Source organism: Panthera onca, chromosome E2 (genome assembly GCF_046562875.1).
Source record: "Panthera onca isolate mPanOnc1 chromosome E2, mPanOnc1 haplotype 2, whole genome shotgun sequence".
In the NCBI taxonomy this organism is placed as follows: Eukaryota; Metazoa; Chordata; class Mammalia; order Carnivora; family Felidae; genus Panthera; species Panthera onca.
In genome coordinates this window covers 47,804,005-47,818,261 of record NC_138353.1, presented here as the reverse complement: position 1 = coordinate 47,818,261, position 14,257 = coordinate 47,804,005, and the positions used below count along the sequence as shown (strand labels likewise).

The window sequence follows — 14,257 nt, the reverse complement described above, 5'->3', positions numbered from 1 at the left end:
AACTGTAGAGAAAATACATTTCAAAAATGAAGGCAAAATACTTTCTTTCAAATAGACGAAACAGAATTTCCAATAGAGCTGTGCTATGAGAAATATTAAAAGTAGTTTTTCAACCAGGAAAATAGGATACCAGACATAAACTTAGACCTACATAAAACTGTTCAGAGATAGTGATGCTCCTGGGATGCTCCTGTGAACAATAAACACAATTCCCCTCCCAAGGGATGTGCCTTCCACCCACATTATGGCAGCCCTACCACCTACAATATGGCAGAACAGGTAACCTGAAAGCTCTTCCACCAGAAAATACCTAGAAAGACTAGATAAAATATAACCTATATAAATGTGCAGCTGAGCATGCATTAAAAAAAGGCAAATCTACAGGATTTAAAAGCAAAGAGGAAGCTAAGAACCAGGGCAGTTAGTCACTGAGCTAATGCTAGGTCTGACCTGGATTCTCAATAACCTTAAAGCCCTGGTCATTTTAGTTTGTTTGTTTTATTTAAATTCAAGTTAGTTAACATATAGTGTAGTATTGGTTTCAGGAAATTTAGTGATTCATCACTTACATATAACATCCAATGCTTAACCCCAATAAATGCCCTCCTTAATGCCCATCACCCATTTTAGCCCATCCCACAGCCACCCCCCTCCAGCAACCCGCAGTTTGTTCTCTATATTTAAGAGTCTCTTATGGGTTTGTCTCCCTGTCTGTTTTTATCTTATTTTTCCTTCCCTTACCCTATTTTCATTTGTTTCATTTCTTAAATTCCACATATGAGTGAAATCAAATATTTACCTTTTTCTGACTGATTTATTTCACTTAGCATAATACACTCCAGTTCCATCCATGTTGTTGCAAATGGCAAGATTTCATTCTCTCTGAATGCCCAGCAATATTCCATTGTGTGTGTGTACACACACACACACAAACACACACACCACATTTTCTTTATCCATTCATCAGTCGATGGACATTTGGGCTCTCTCCATAATTTGGGTATTGTTGATAGCACTGCTATAAACATTGAGGTGCATGTGCTCCTTCGAATCATTTTTGTATCCTTTGGATAAATAGCTAGTATTTCAATTACTGGGTTGTAGGGTAGTTCTGTTTTTTATTTTTTCAGGTAACTTCATACTGTTCTCCAGAGATGTTGCACCAGTTTGCATTCCCACCAACAGTGCAAAAGAGTTCCCCTTTCTCCGCATCCTCACCAATATTTGTTGTTGCCTGAGTTGTTAATTTTAGCCATTCTGAAGGGTGTGAGGTAGTATCTCATTGTGGTTTCAATTTGCATTTGCCTGATAATGAGTGATAGTAAGCATCTTTCCGTGTGTCTGTCGGCCACCTGGGTATCTTCTTTGGAAGACTGTCTATTCATGTCTTCTGCCCATTTAGTCACTGGATTATTTGGTTTTTGGGTATTGATTTTGATAAGTTCTTTATAGATTTTGACTACTAACTCTTTATCCAATATGTCTATTACAAATATCTTCTTCCATTTCATTGGTTGCCTTTTAGTTTTGCTGATTGTTTCCTTCACTGTGCAGAAGTTTTTTATCTTGATGAGGTCCCAATGTTCATTTTTGCTTTTGTTTCCCTTGCCTCCATAGGTATGTCTAGTAAGAAGGTGCTATGACCAAGGTCAAAGAGGTTGTTGCCCATTTTTTTCTTCTAGGATTTTGATGGTTCCCATCTTACATTTAGGTCTTCCATCCATTTTGAATTTATTTTTGTGTATGGTGTAAGTAAGTGTTCCAGGTTCATTCTTCTTCATGTTGCTGTCCAGTTTTCCCAACACCATTTGATGAAGAAACTGTCTTTTTTCCATTGGATATCCTTTCCTGCTTTGTCAAAGATTAGTTGGCCATACATTTGTGTGTCCATTTCTGAGTTCTCTATTCTGTTCTATTAACCTATGTGTCTGTTTTTGTGCCAGTACCATACTGTCTTGATGATTACAGCTTTGTAATACAGCTTGAAGTCCAGAATTGTGATGCCTCCAGCTTTGTTTCTCTTTTTCAGGAGTTCTTTGGCTATTCGGGGTCTTTACTGGTTCCATACAAATTTTAGAATTGTTAGTTCTAACTCTGTGAAGAATGCTGGTGTTATTTTGATAGGGATTTCACTGAATGTGCAGATTGCTTTGCATAGTATGGACATTTTAACAATATTTGTTCTTCCAATCCATGGATATTGAATGGTTTTCCATTTCTGTCTTCTTCAATTTCTTTCATAAGCTTTCTATAGTTTTCAGGATATAGATCTTTTACCTCTTTGGTTAGGCTTATTCCTAGGTATTTTATGGTTTGGGGTGTACTTGTAAACAGGATTGATTCCTTGATTTCTCTTTCTGTTGCTTCATTATTGGTGTATAGAAATGCAGCCAATTTCTGTACATTAATTTTATATTCTGCGACTTTGCTGCATTCACCTATCAGTTATAGCATTTTTTTCGTGGAGTCTTTCAGGTTTTCCATGTAGAGCCCATACTGTCTGTGAAGAGTGAAATTTTGACTTTTTCCTTGCCAATGTGGATGCCTTTTATTTCTTTTTGTTGTCTGACTCCTGAGGCTAGGACTTCCGGTACTATCTTGAACAACAATGGTGAGAGTAGACATCTCGCTTGCATCCCTGATGTTAGGAGGAAAGTTCTCAGTTTTTCCCCACTGAGGATGATATTAGCTGTGAGCCTTTCATATATGGCCTTTATCTTCCTTTTTGAGGGTACCTACTTTCTTTCAAAAAATGATGCTATATATTGTCAAATGCTTTTTCTGCATCTATTGACAGGATCATGTGGTTCTTACCCTTTCTTTCATTAATATGGTATATCTTTTACTGATTGATTTGCAAGTATTGAACCAGCCCTGTAGCCCAGGAATAAATCCCACTTGATCATGGTGAATAATTCTTTTAATGTACTGTTGAATTTGATTTGCTAGTATCTTGCTGAGAATTTTTGCAACCAGTTTCATCAAGGATATTGGCCTGTAATTCTCCTTTTTAGGGGGGATCTTTATCTGGTTTTGGAATCAAAGTAATTCTGGCTTCATAGAATGAAGCTTTCCTTCCATTTCTATTTTTTGGAACAGTCTGAGAAGAAGAGGTATTAACTCTGTTTTAAATGTCTGGTAGAATTCCCCTGGGAAGCTATCTGGCTCAGGACTCTTGTTTTTTTGGGAGATTTTTGATAACTAATTCAATCTCTGCTGGTTAGGGGTCTGCTCAAATTTCTATTTCTTCTTTTTCACTTTTGGTAGTGTGAGTCAGAATTTGTTAATTTCTTCCAGATTTCCCAGTTTGTTGGCATATAATTTTTCCTGTTTCTCTTAGAATTGTTTGTATTTCTCTGGTGTTGGTTGTGATCTCTCCTCTTTCATTCATGATTTCCTCTATTTGGATCCTTTCTCTTTTCTTTTTGATAAGTCTGGCTAGGAGTTTATCAATTTTGTTTATTCTTTCAAAGAACCAGCTCTTAGTTTCATTGATCTGTTCTACTGGGGGTTTTGTTGTTGTTGTTCCTATATCATTTATTTATGCTCCAATCTTTATTATTTCCTTTCTTCTGGTGGCTTTAGGCTTTACTTGCTGTTCCATTTCTAGCTCCTTTAGGTGTAAGGTTAGATTGCTTCTTGACATAGGCCTGAATTACAATATACTTCCCCCTTAGGACTGCCTTTGCTGCATCTCAAAGGGTTTGGACTGTCATGTTTTCATTTTCATTCCCTTCCATTATTTTTTTAATTCTTCTTTAATTTCCTGGTTAACTTATTCATTCTTTAGTACGATGTTCTTTAACCTTCACATATTTGAGGGCTTTCCAATTTTTTTCTTGTGATTGATTTCAAGTTTCATAGCCTTGTGATCTGAAAACATGCATGGTATGATCTCAATCTTTTTGTACCTGTTGAGGGCTGATTTGTGACCCAGTATGTGATCTATTCTGGAGAATGTTCCATGTGCACTCGAGAAGAATGTGTAGTCTGCTGCTTTAGGATGAAACGTTCTGAAAATATCTGTTAAGTCCATCTGGTCTAGTGTGTCATTCAAAGCCATTGTTTCCTTGTTGATTTTCTGCTTAGATGATCTGTCCATTACTGTAAGTGGGATATTAAATTGATACCATTGAAAATGGTATCATTATCAATGAATTTCTTTGTTTGTTATTAATGTATATACTTGGGTGTTTTCAAGTTGGGGGCACAAATATTTACAATTATTAGATCTTCTTGATGGATAGATCCCTTAATTATGATAAAATGCCCTTCTTCATCTCTTGCTACAGTCTTTGGTTTAAAATCCAGTTTGTCTGACATAAGTAAGGCTACTCCAGCTTTCTTTTGACATCCATTAGCATCATAGATGTTTCTCCCTCCCCTCACTTTCAATCTGCAGGTGTCTTTAGATCTAAAATGAGTCTCTTGTAGGCAACATATAGATGAATCTTGTTTTCTTTTTTCTTTCTTTCTTTCTTTTTTTTTTTTTTTGTTCATTCTGGTACTCCATGTCTTTTGACTGGATCATTTACTCCATTTACATTCACAGTGATTATTGAAAGATATGAATTTAGTGCCATTGTGTTACATGTATACTTGGTGTTTCTGTGATGTTCTCTGATCCTTTGTAGTCTTTGCTCTTCTTTTTTTTCCTCCACTCAGAGAATCCCCCTTAAAATTCCTTGCAAGGTTGATTTAGTAGTCATGAAGTCCTTTAGTTTTTGTTTGTCTGGGGAATTTTTTTTTTAATTTTTTTTAACGTTTATTTATTTTTGAGACAGAGAGAGACAGAGCATGAACAGGGGAGGGGCAGAGAGAGAGGGAGACACAGAATCTGAAACAGGCTCCAGGCTCTGAGCTGTCAGCACAGAGCCCGACGCAGGGCTCAAACTCACAGACCGCGAGATCATGACCTGAGCCAAAGTTGGACGCTTAACCGACCAAGTCACCCAGGCGCCCCTGTCTGGGGAACTTTTTATCTCTCCTTCTATTTTGAATGATAGCCTTGCTGGATAAAGAATTCTTGGCTGCATATTTTTCCCATTCAGCACATTGAATATCTCCTGCCACTCCCTTCTGGCCGGCCAAGTTTCTGTGGACAGGTCTGCTGCTAACCTTATGTAGGTTAAGGACCTTTTGACCATAGCTGCTTTCAGAATTCTCTCTATCTTTGTATTTTGAAAGTTTCACTATGATATGTCATGGTGTTACCTATTTTTGTTGATTTCCAGAAGAGTTTTTTATGCTTCTTGAATTTGAATGCCTATTTCCTTCCCCAGATTAGTGAAGTTCGCAGCTATAATTTTTTCAAATAAACCTTCTGTCCCCTTTTCCCACTCTTCTTCTGGGACTCCTATGGTACAGATATTGTCTTGTTTTATGGAATCACTAAGTTCTCTAAGTCTTCCTTCATGATATAATACTTTCCTTTCCCTCTTACTTTCAGCTTTATTTTTTCCCATAATTTTATCTTTTATATCACCTATTCTCTCCTCTGCTTCTTCAATTCATTGTGACTATATTCATTCAGTTTTGCATCTCAGTTATAGCATTTTTAAAATTTCAGTCTGACTAGTTTTTCCAGCTTTGATCTCTGCAGTAAGGGTTTCTCCAGTGTCTTCTATGCTTTTTTCAAGTCCAGATAGTAGTCTTATGACTCTTGTTCTAAATTCTTGTTCAGATATGTTGCTTATATCTGTTTTGAGCAAGTCCCTGGCTGTGATTTCTTCTTGACCTTTCTTTTGGGGAGAATTCCTCCATCTTATCATTTTGGCTAAGGTTCTGTCTTTTGTGTGTTTCAATAGCATGTTATGTTTCCTGCAACTTAGAGTAATGCTATATTAAAAAGGGGTCATGCTCTGTCCAGGGCCTGGAACTTCCAGAAGTGTTTCTGGTGTATGCTGCGTGCACTATTTTGGCTGCTCTATCCCACTGGTCAGTCTTCTGCAGAGCTCTTCCCTGCTTGCAGTGGAGAGTGTTTGGATCTTTAGGTGTTCTTTGATTTGTTTGCTAAAATAAGCCTGGCAAAAAGAGGGGAAAGCCAGATCCAAAAAAAAAAAAAAAAAAAAAAAAAAAAGAGAGAGAGAGAGAGAGAAAAGGAAAGGGAACAACAACACCAGAGAATCAAAAAACTGTAAGTCTGATTTCAAAGAAGAAGAAAGAAAGAAAAAGAAAAAAAGAAGACTGAGTCATAAAAAGAGAAAAGGAAAGGAAAAACAAACAAAAAAAATAAGAAGAAGCTATGAGCCTGATTCCAAAAGAAAAAAAGAAAGAAAAAGAAGTGGAGGAAAAAGGTAAGTCTGGTTCTATTTCCACCAGAACTGCAGGGGTTGTTTTGAAGCACTTGATTTTCAGTACACTTGGTGCATGCGGGGTGCTGGCTGTGCTGATCTTTTGGAGGAAATGCCCGTTGTAGGCTCAGAGTCAACCTTGCTCCAGTAAATAAGCAGTTGCCAGGCACAGAGGGGCAGGTTTGATGTAAGGGGGTCCCACCTCCACTGGAGGTCGCTGTGCTGCTCCCTCAAGTCCCACTGTGTTAGTGTTGAGGGAAAAATGGCACCACCCCAATCTCTCATTCCCAGACAGGGGATCTCACACCCCCCCGCTGTTCAAGCATTCCCTCCTAGAATAGTGAGCCCTGTGCCACAGCTTTCCTGCATTTTTTCTTTGGTGCACACCTGGGATTCAAAACCCAAAGTCTTAAAGGACCTGGCACTGCACGAACTGCCTCTCGAGTAGAGGCTCTTCACGCTGTGTCTTAAGTCCTCTGTTGCTGAAAAACAGCCCCACGCCTGCATGGTGCAAGGACTCTATGATGCAGCACTGCTAAAAGCAGCAAAAAGGTCATACCCCCTGTCTCCTGCCAATGAAAGGCCTTTTACTGGCACCTACATGGTCTTTTGTTCTTGGACAGGCAATATACCCTTTTCCAAAAGTACTCCACGAAGGAGAATGTTCTTTCCCAGTGTACCCCGGAGATCCCCACACCATGCTATGCACTCTCAAGCCAGCTCCCTCCCTCTCCCCAGGAGTGCACACCACAGCTCTGCTCCAAAGTCGCATACTTCCAAAACTTGAGTTTGAGCTCCAAATGCTGTTTGAAAAAAACAAAACAAAACAAAAAACCTGTGACACGCAGTACTTCTCTCTCCGCAGTACGTGATCCGGAGAGGTTTTCCTCTTGTATGAACTTGATGCCGCACTCTCTCAACACCTCTCTTTCTCACTTTTGTCTCTTTGTGGATAGGTTCCCTCCCTCTTTGCAGCACTGCCGTTTTTCTCTTCTCCAATTCATTTCCACACACCCCGCACCTGTCACACTGTCTCCCTGCAACCACAGAGAGCCTTCTGCCAGTCCACAGATTGATTTCCTGAATATTCCAAATGATGTGACCTCAATAGAGCTGTGTTTGAGGGACAAGGACAGCCCACCGTCTGCCTACTTCTCTTCCATCTTAACTCCTCCCGAAGCCTAGGTTTTAATAGCCCTGCTAGAGCAGGAGACAAAACCTTGAGACTGTTAAGTCAGGGGACGGGTAAGAAAATCCCCACATACACTGGGGAAACTTAAATGACTAAAACATTCTCCCATTAGCACAAGGAAAAATGTCTGTCTTGATTTAAGTGAAGGAAACAAAGTTTCTCTAGAGAATTCATAACTCTGGACATGTGTCTTATGCAGGTTTGAGGTTTGACTATACATTATCAGTCCAGGAACCTCTAAGCCAACAAATTACCAGAAGAGAAATCTACACAGTCTAACCTTTAGGAACTAAGCAGAAGCAAATGCTAATCCTTTCTGGAGAGACATGCCCTTAACTTGCAAAGGATTCCATAGATAATACCTTTCTGAAAATGAGTTCACAATCCAGACCAATACACACATTATTTCTTACAAATTCATAGAAAAGAACTTGACCCTCTGCTTCCTGTCTTCCCAAGCTGGTCATTCTTGTTATGGCCCCACTGATTTAACACCATGCATATGCCCCATGACAATCGTTCTTACCCGTCTAGTAAGGGAGCTCCTCAAGAGCAAGGGCTGTGTCATCGTTTTGGTGTCTACCACACTATAGCTACTCCATAAATAACCAGAATAAATTCCTCTCCTTCCCTTAATATCTATGTGCTCTTGAGCAAAGCTGTACAACCTGTATAGTTGTACAACTATGCCTCAGTCTTCTCATCCTCAAGGTCAATGCAGGTGGAGTTCTATTTAACTTTCATCTCTGTGAACTCTTCTGCCTCCCTCTTCTATTTTAAAGGACACACGGGCCCACCCAGATAATCCAAGATAATTTCCCCCATTTTGAGGTCAGCTGATTAGCAGCCTTAATTATATCTGCAGTCCAAATCCCCCTTTGTCATGTAACATTGTATTGTATACACTGGCAATAGTTCATCTGAAGAAAAACAACAACAACAACAACAACAACAACAAAACCCACTAGTTAGATAGCACTTTTTTTTTTTAATTTTTTTTTTTTAATGTTTATTTATTTTTGAGACAGAGAGAGACAGAGCATGAATGGGGGAGGGGCAGAGAGAGAGGGAGACACAGAATCGGAAGCAGGCTCCAGGCTCTGAGCCATCAGCCCAGAGCCCGACACGGGGCTCGAACTCACGAACCGTGAGATCGTGACCTGAGCTGAAGTCAGACGCTCAACCGACTGAGCCACCCAGGCGCCCCTAGATAGCACTTTCTATGTACCAACAGTCTGTTTGTTTATTTATTAAAAAAAAATTTTTTTAATCTTTATTTATTTTTGAGAGAGAGACAGAGTGTGAGCAGGGAAGGAGCAGAGAGAGAGGGAGACACAGAATTCAAAGCAGGCTCCCGGCCCTGAGCTGTCAGCACAGAGCCCGACACGGGGCTTGAACTCACGAACCATGAGATCATGACCTGAGCCAAAGTCAGACGCTCAACTGACTGAGCCACCCAGGCGCCCCTATTTATTTATTTTTAAAGTAAACTCTGTACACAATGTGGGGCTTGAACTCATGACCCTGAGATCAAGAGTCACTTGCTCTATGGACTGAGCCAGCCAGGCACCCTCTGTGTGTGAACAGGTTATATTTATCGATTCATTTATTCCTCACAACAACCCTATGAAGCAGCTACTACACTTTTTCCCTTTTTTTTTTTCAGCCAAGGAATGTGGCACATGAAGCAAGGAATGTGGGTGGCCCCCAGAATCTGGAAAGGGCAAAGAAATAGATTCTCCTTAAAGCCTCCAGAAAAGAACACAGGCCCACCCACACTTGAATTTTGACCCAGTGAGGTTTCTGGTCTACTGAAAATACCAGATAATAAATTTGATGCTTTAATCCAGTAAATTTGTGATAACTTGCTACATTAGCAACAGAAAACTGATATACAGCCAGTTAAAAAAATTCCCTGTCAAAACGCAAATATTTATTAATAGATTTCTCTGTGCTAAATAGAAAGACTTTTATCAACATTTCAGAAAAACATCTTTACCTAAACCCGAGGTCACTCAAAGGTAACCTTGAATTTCAGTTTCCTCTCTGGCTGAAGAGGAAGTTTGGCCCACCTCAGTACGGTCTCTCTGCCTTCCAGCCAGAGACTGTAACAAGCAATTCTACCCTGAATGCTATTCCAGCAAATTACTTGCGATGACTCGATTTAGCTATAATCAATCAAAACCAAGAACTGAAGGAATGCATACCTATGAGTTTTGATGCGAAACACAGCATCTTTGTTGCCAATGTTTCGTACCAGCAGAATCTTCTGAGTGCTGTATTTGACAGGGCAAGTGGAAAAATTCAGCTTGTCAGGAAAATCTAGGATGGCTCGTGCACCTCTTGCTTTGATGGGTACAATAAACTTTTCTCTTTCAGTTATGCAGGTCAACATATGGGCATAATCCTAAGACAGAAGGGTACAATCATTATTTGTGGAAATGCCAACATGATCAAGATAACTGTGCAAGAAATATGGCCATATGCCAGCTATCTTGCAAAACAACTTAATATACTCTGTGAAAGCTTCTCAAGACAATTATAGATGTACTTTCAATGAGATACTCTTTTCTGAGAGAAAGGGAACAGTTCAAGTGTCAACATTTACAAGTCAGGAGAAGTTTATGCTTCATGTGTTTAGGAGGTGAGATGGAAACCAGTCAAGGGTCAAGTTTTCTTTCTTTCTTTCTTTCTTTCTTTCTTTCTTTCTTTCTTCCTTTCTTGAGAAAGATTGAGGGTGCAAGTGAGCAAGTGGCAGAGAGAGAATGAGAGAGAGAGAGAGTCCCAGGAGGGACAGAGGGGGGAGAGAGAGAGAGAGGAAGAGAGAGACAGGGAGGGAGGGAGAGGGGGGGAAAGGGGGGGAGGGAGAGAACCGGGCTCACCTGAAGTGGGGCTCATGTTTAACCAAAGGGGCTCATGTTCACCCCAAGAGGGCCTCGTGATCACCCCAAGCAGGGCTCAAGCTCACCTCATGTGGAACTTGAATTTACAAACCATGAGATAATGACCTGGGCCAAAGTCAGATGCTTAACAAGGACGAGCCACCCAGGCCCCGAAGCACATTTTTCTTTAGATCAGAGGAAGTTCACACCAGTTCCTCACATCCTCCTTCTAGACCTATTTATCCTTCAAGCCATTATATTAATGGCTCCAATTTATGGTGTCTCTAAGCCCATAATCTGCAACATGACTTTGCAGCCTCTCCATCATGAGTGCAGCCAGTCTATTTCTCCATCCCATGCTTTGACCAATGGAATGTGGCAGAAATGATGCTGTGCTAGTTCCAAGTTGAGACCTCAAGAAGCCTTGGGTATTTCCAGTCTTGCTCTTGGAACCCTGTCACTGCCATGTGAATAAACACCATCCAGCTTATTGCAGGATGAGAGCCCGGATGTCCCAGACATGTAAGCCATGCCAGACCAGCCTATAGCCCCAGATATGTGAGAGAGCCCAACCCAGATGAGCAGAATTGCCTACCCAAAACATGAGTGGGCCCAGTCAAGACCAGCTGAACCAGAGTCTCGTGAGCAATAATATTTATTATTTGAAACCAATGGGTTCGGGCGTGGTCTGTTACTATATACAATAACTAACTGATACATAGCCCAATTTAAACCTCATCTGTTCGAGCCCCATGTCGGGCTCTGTGCTGACAGCTCGGAGCCTGGAGCCTGTTTCGGATTCTGTGTCTCCCTCTCTCTCTGCCCCTCCCCTGCTCATGCTCTGTCTCTCTGTGTCTCAAAAATAAATTAAAACATTAAAAAAATTTTTTTAAATAAAATAAACCTCATCTGTCATGCAAGGCCATCACTGACAATTCTAAATAAAAATGCTGAGGTCCAAGGCATATATCTTCCCCAGTCTTGGATTTAAATGCAACAGAAATGCTGAATTAAATTGCCCCTTCACGACATTTCATAAGATAGGAAAATAGAACTCTCATCCTCAATGTACCAAAGAAAAAGTAAAAATGGAATGTTCACCAACAAACAAAACTAAATATAAAAGGAAAGTATTAACAGTCCCAAGAATAGACCAGAAGCTCAAAAGTTGCTATGAGAGGAATTTGTTATCTAAACCAGGCTTTTTTTTTTTCATTTTAAGTTTTCCCATCATTTAGCAGCAAGGCAACATTGGTAAATGTCAAGTCCACATCGAAGTTAAATTTCCTTTCAGTAATCATGTAGTAAATGGTAATAGAAGGTGGAGGTTTTAGAAAAACTCGCTTTGGGCTTTCAGTATAGAGTGGGAATGGGGATGTCTGACATATAGATTGACGTATAAACCTGGGGGTGCACTCCATCTCACGTAACCCACAGGACGAGTATAAAGCAGTGGTCTCCCCGATTAGTTTATCTATTCAACCATGTTTATTAAGTGTTCAGGGACCAGGTACGGAGCTTGGTTTGCAAATGAAGCAGGAAACACAGACACGGATCACTTCAAGCTTACATAACAATGGAGATGGTGGAAAGTTAATAAAGCATATCTAATATACAATGTAATACATATAAAAAGAAATATAAAGATAAAAGAGCCAGGAATGCTCGTGTGACAGAGCCCTGTGCACCTGCAGTCTCTCTGTCTCCCTGAACTCCAGACTCTCACCCAGCTGCTCAGTCAGCATCTCACTGGATGTACGTCACAAACTTAAGCAGATTAATGCCACTGGCACAAACGCCCCATCGAGGAGGATTGGGGCCGAAATCCAGCCCACTCTGCTGGCTCCAACTACATCCGCCCAGAGGGGAAGCCTTTTTCTCATACCCACAAAGCCTCCACGATGCCATCTGAGGTCCTGCTCATGGCCTGTTTCCTCACTGCCTCCCTGTCTCAGTACTGGTATCTCCATTGTTCCAGGGGCCTGGATTGGAAACCCTGGAATGAGGCATTCTTGATTATTCTATTTCTCAATTTCTCAGTAAATTCTGTAGAACTGACCTTTCAAACACATCCAGACCATGATCACTTCTCATCTCTGCCCTGCCACCTGGCCCTCGCCATTCCTATCTTTCCTGGGCAAATGGACTCTACTTCAGCTCTTGTTCCCTCACAGTCTGTTTTCCACACAAGGGCCCCAGGGGTCTGGCTTAGGTTGTTCCTCTGCTCAGTGTCCCAGGATGAGGCCTGTGAATGCTACAGCCCGGTGCTCATATCACTTCTATGGCCAGAGCCTCTCCCCCGATTGCTCACTCTGCTCCACAATGGGCATCCTTGCTGCTCCTTGAACATGCTAGAACTGCTCCTCCTCCAGAGCCTTCAAACCCAATGTTCTTTCTGTGTAGAACACGCTTTCCTCTAGTTACTCATATAGCTCACTCCCTCACCTCCTTCAGGACTTTGCAAGGCTCACTGAGGCCTCCCTGACAGTCCTATTTGAAACTTACTCCTCCCCCTTCTATGCATCACTCCCCAGCCTTTCCTCCTGCTTTAGTTGCCCCAAAGCATCCAACATAGCATATATTTTACCTATTTGTTGAGTCTAGTATATGCCTGTCCCTAGAATCTCCAACGTCAACAGGGACTCTGGCTATTGTATTGATTTCATATATCCAGTGCCTAGACAGGGCCTAGGACACAGTAAACATTCAAAAAATATTTGCTGAGTGCACGGAAATGAGTAACGCAATGTTGGGCAGTAGTGAATGGTGAAAAATGAAGCATCAGAAGGGGATGGAGAGTGTTCGCTTGCTTTTTCACATGGCACACTTGGGAAGGGCCTCTATGAGCAGTGACATTTCAGCAGAGATCTGAGCGAATTGAGACCTGAACCATGCGCGGATGCATGGCACTCTGGGCAAAGTGTGACTTGGAGCCAGTGGCCAGAGGTCAGGAGAGGTTAGAGACCTGGCAGCGCGGTTGTAGGGGCCAGATCGCGCCAGACGTTGTAAGCCAGTTGGGACCCGAAAAAGGCCAAAAGCATCTGATGCTGAAAGCTGATCATGATGGACCTGATTTATGTTTTAGAAAGATCACTAACTGCTATGTGGGCAGAAAACTCTAAGAGGTTAAAATGCGAAAACCGAGGCCAGTTAGGAAGCCCCTGCAACAGTCTGGGCAAACAGGACAGTGACCTAGCCGAGGGTGGTAAATGCTCCATCTAGCATTTGGTGAGTAGCAAGCACTCCTTAAACGCTAGCTGTCATTAAAACGTTGTATTAAATATAATGATTGTATAAGGCATATGGGAAAAACTCAACTTGTGTTTCCTCTTATTGTGAAGATAATAATAATGATAACCCTAATGATAATAATAACAATAATACAAGATAATTTCAGAAAGCAACAAGAGCTTTGAAGAAAATAAAACATGGTAAAGTGATAATGTTGGAAGTGGCTGCTTTAGGTGAGAACAACCAAGGAGGATTTCCTGAGGAGGCGATCTTTGGGTGGAGACCTGAACAGCAAAAGGAGCCAGTCAAGTGAGATCTAGGAATGGATTGTTCCCAGAAAGAGGAATTGCAAATGTAAAGGTCTTAAGGTAGGAACAAGTAATAAAAATTAATGGGAAGTATTCATGAAATGTATTAAAATTGAGTTGTTGGACTCAGCTCTTCAACTGATTCCGGTTTGTAGACGGTTAATCCCAGGCTCAAAAATTATGCTATTCAGACATAAGGGAGTACAAATTACATTAAGCACACTTGATCCTAGAAAACCCCACAGAATTCACCAACGAAATAATCTACTCTGATTACATCAGAATCCTAAAGAGATAAGTACTGTTTTCATTTTTTCTTAGTGGATCAAACCCAGCAAGCAAAGTTTTTGT

The 14,257-nt window shown here is 41.0% G+C and overlaps 1 protein-coding gene across 8 annotated transcripts in view; it reads right to left on the bottom strand.

The window, feature by feature from the left end:
* The window catches only part of HYDIN (HYDIN axonemal central pair apparatus protein), a 415,179-nt gene that overhangs the window by 295,995 nt on the left and 104,927 nt on the right, over positions 1 to 14,257 (bottom strand). For all 8 annotated transcript variants that reach the window (XR_013552530.1, XM_078438962.1, XM_078438955.1 and 5 more), the window contains one exon: positions 9,693 to 9,892. Coding sequence is in view for 7 of the 8 variants with exons in the window: in XM_078438962.1 (XP_078295088.1) it covers positions 9,693 to 9,892 (200 nt within the window). In the remaining variant the exon portion in view is untranslated. The remainder of the gene's footprint in view (positions 1 to 9,692; positions 9,893 to 14,257) is intronic.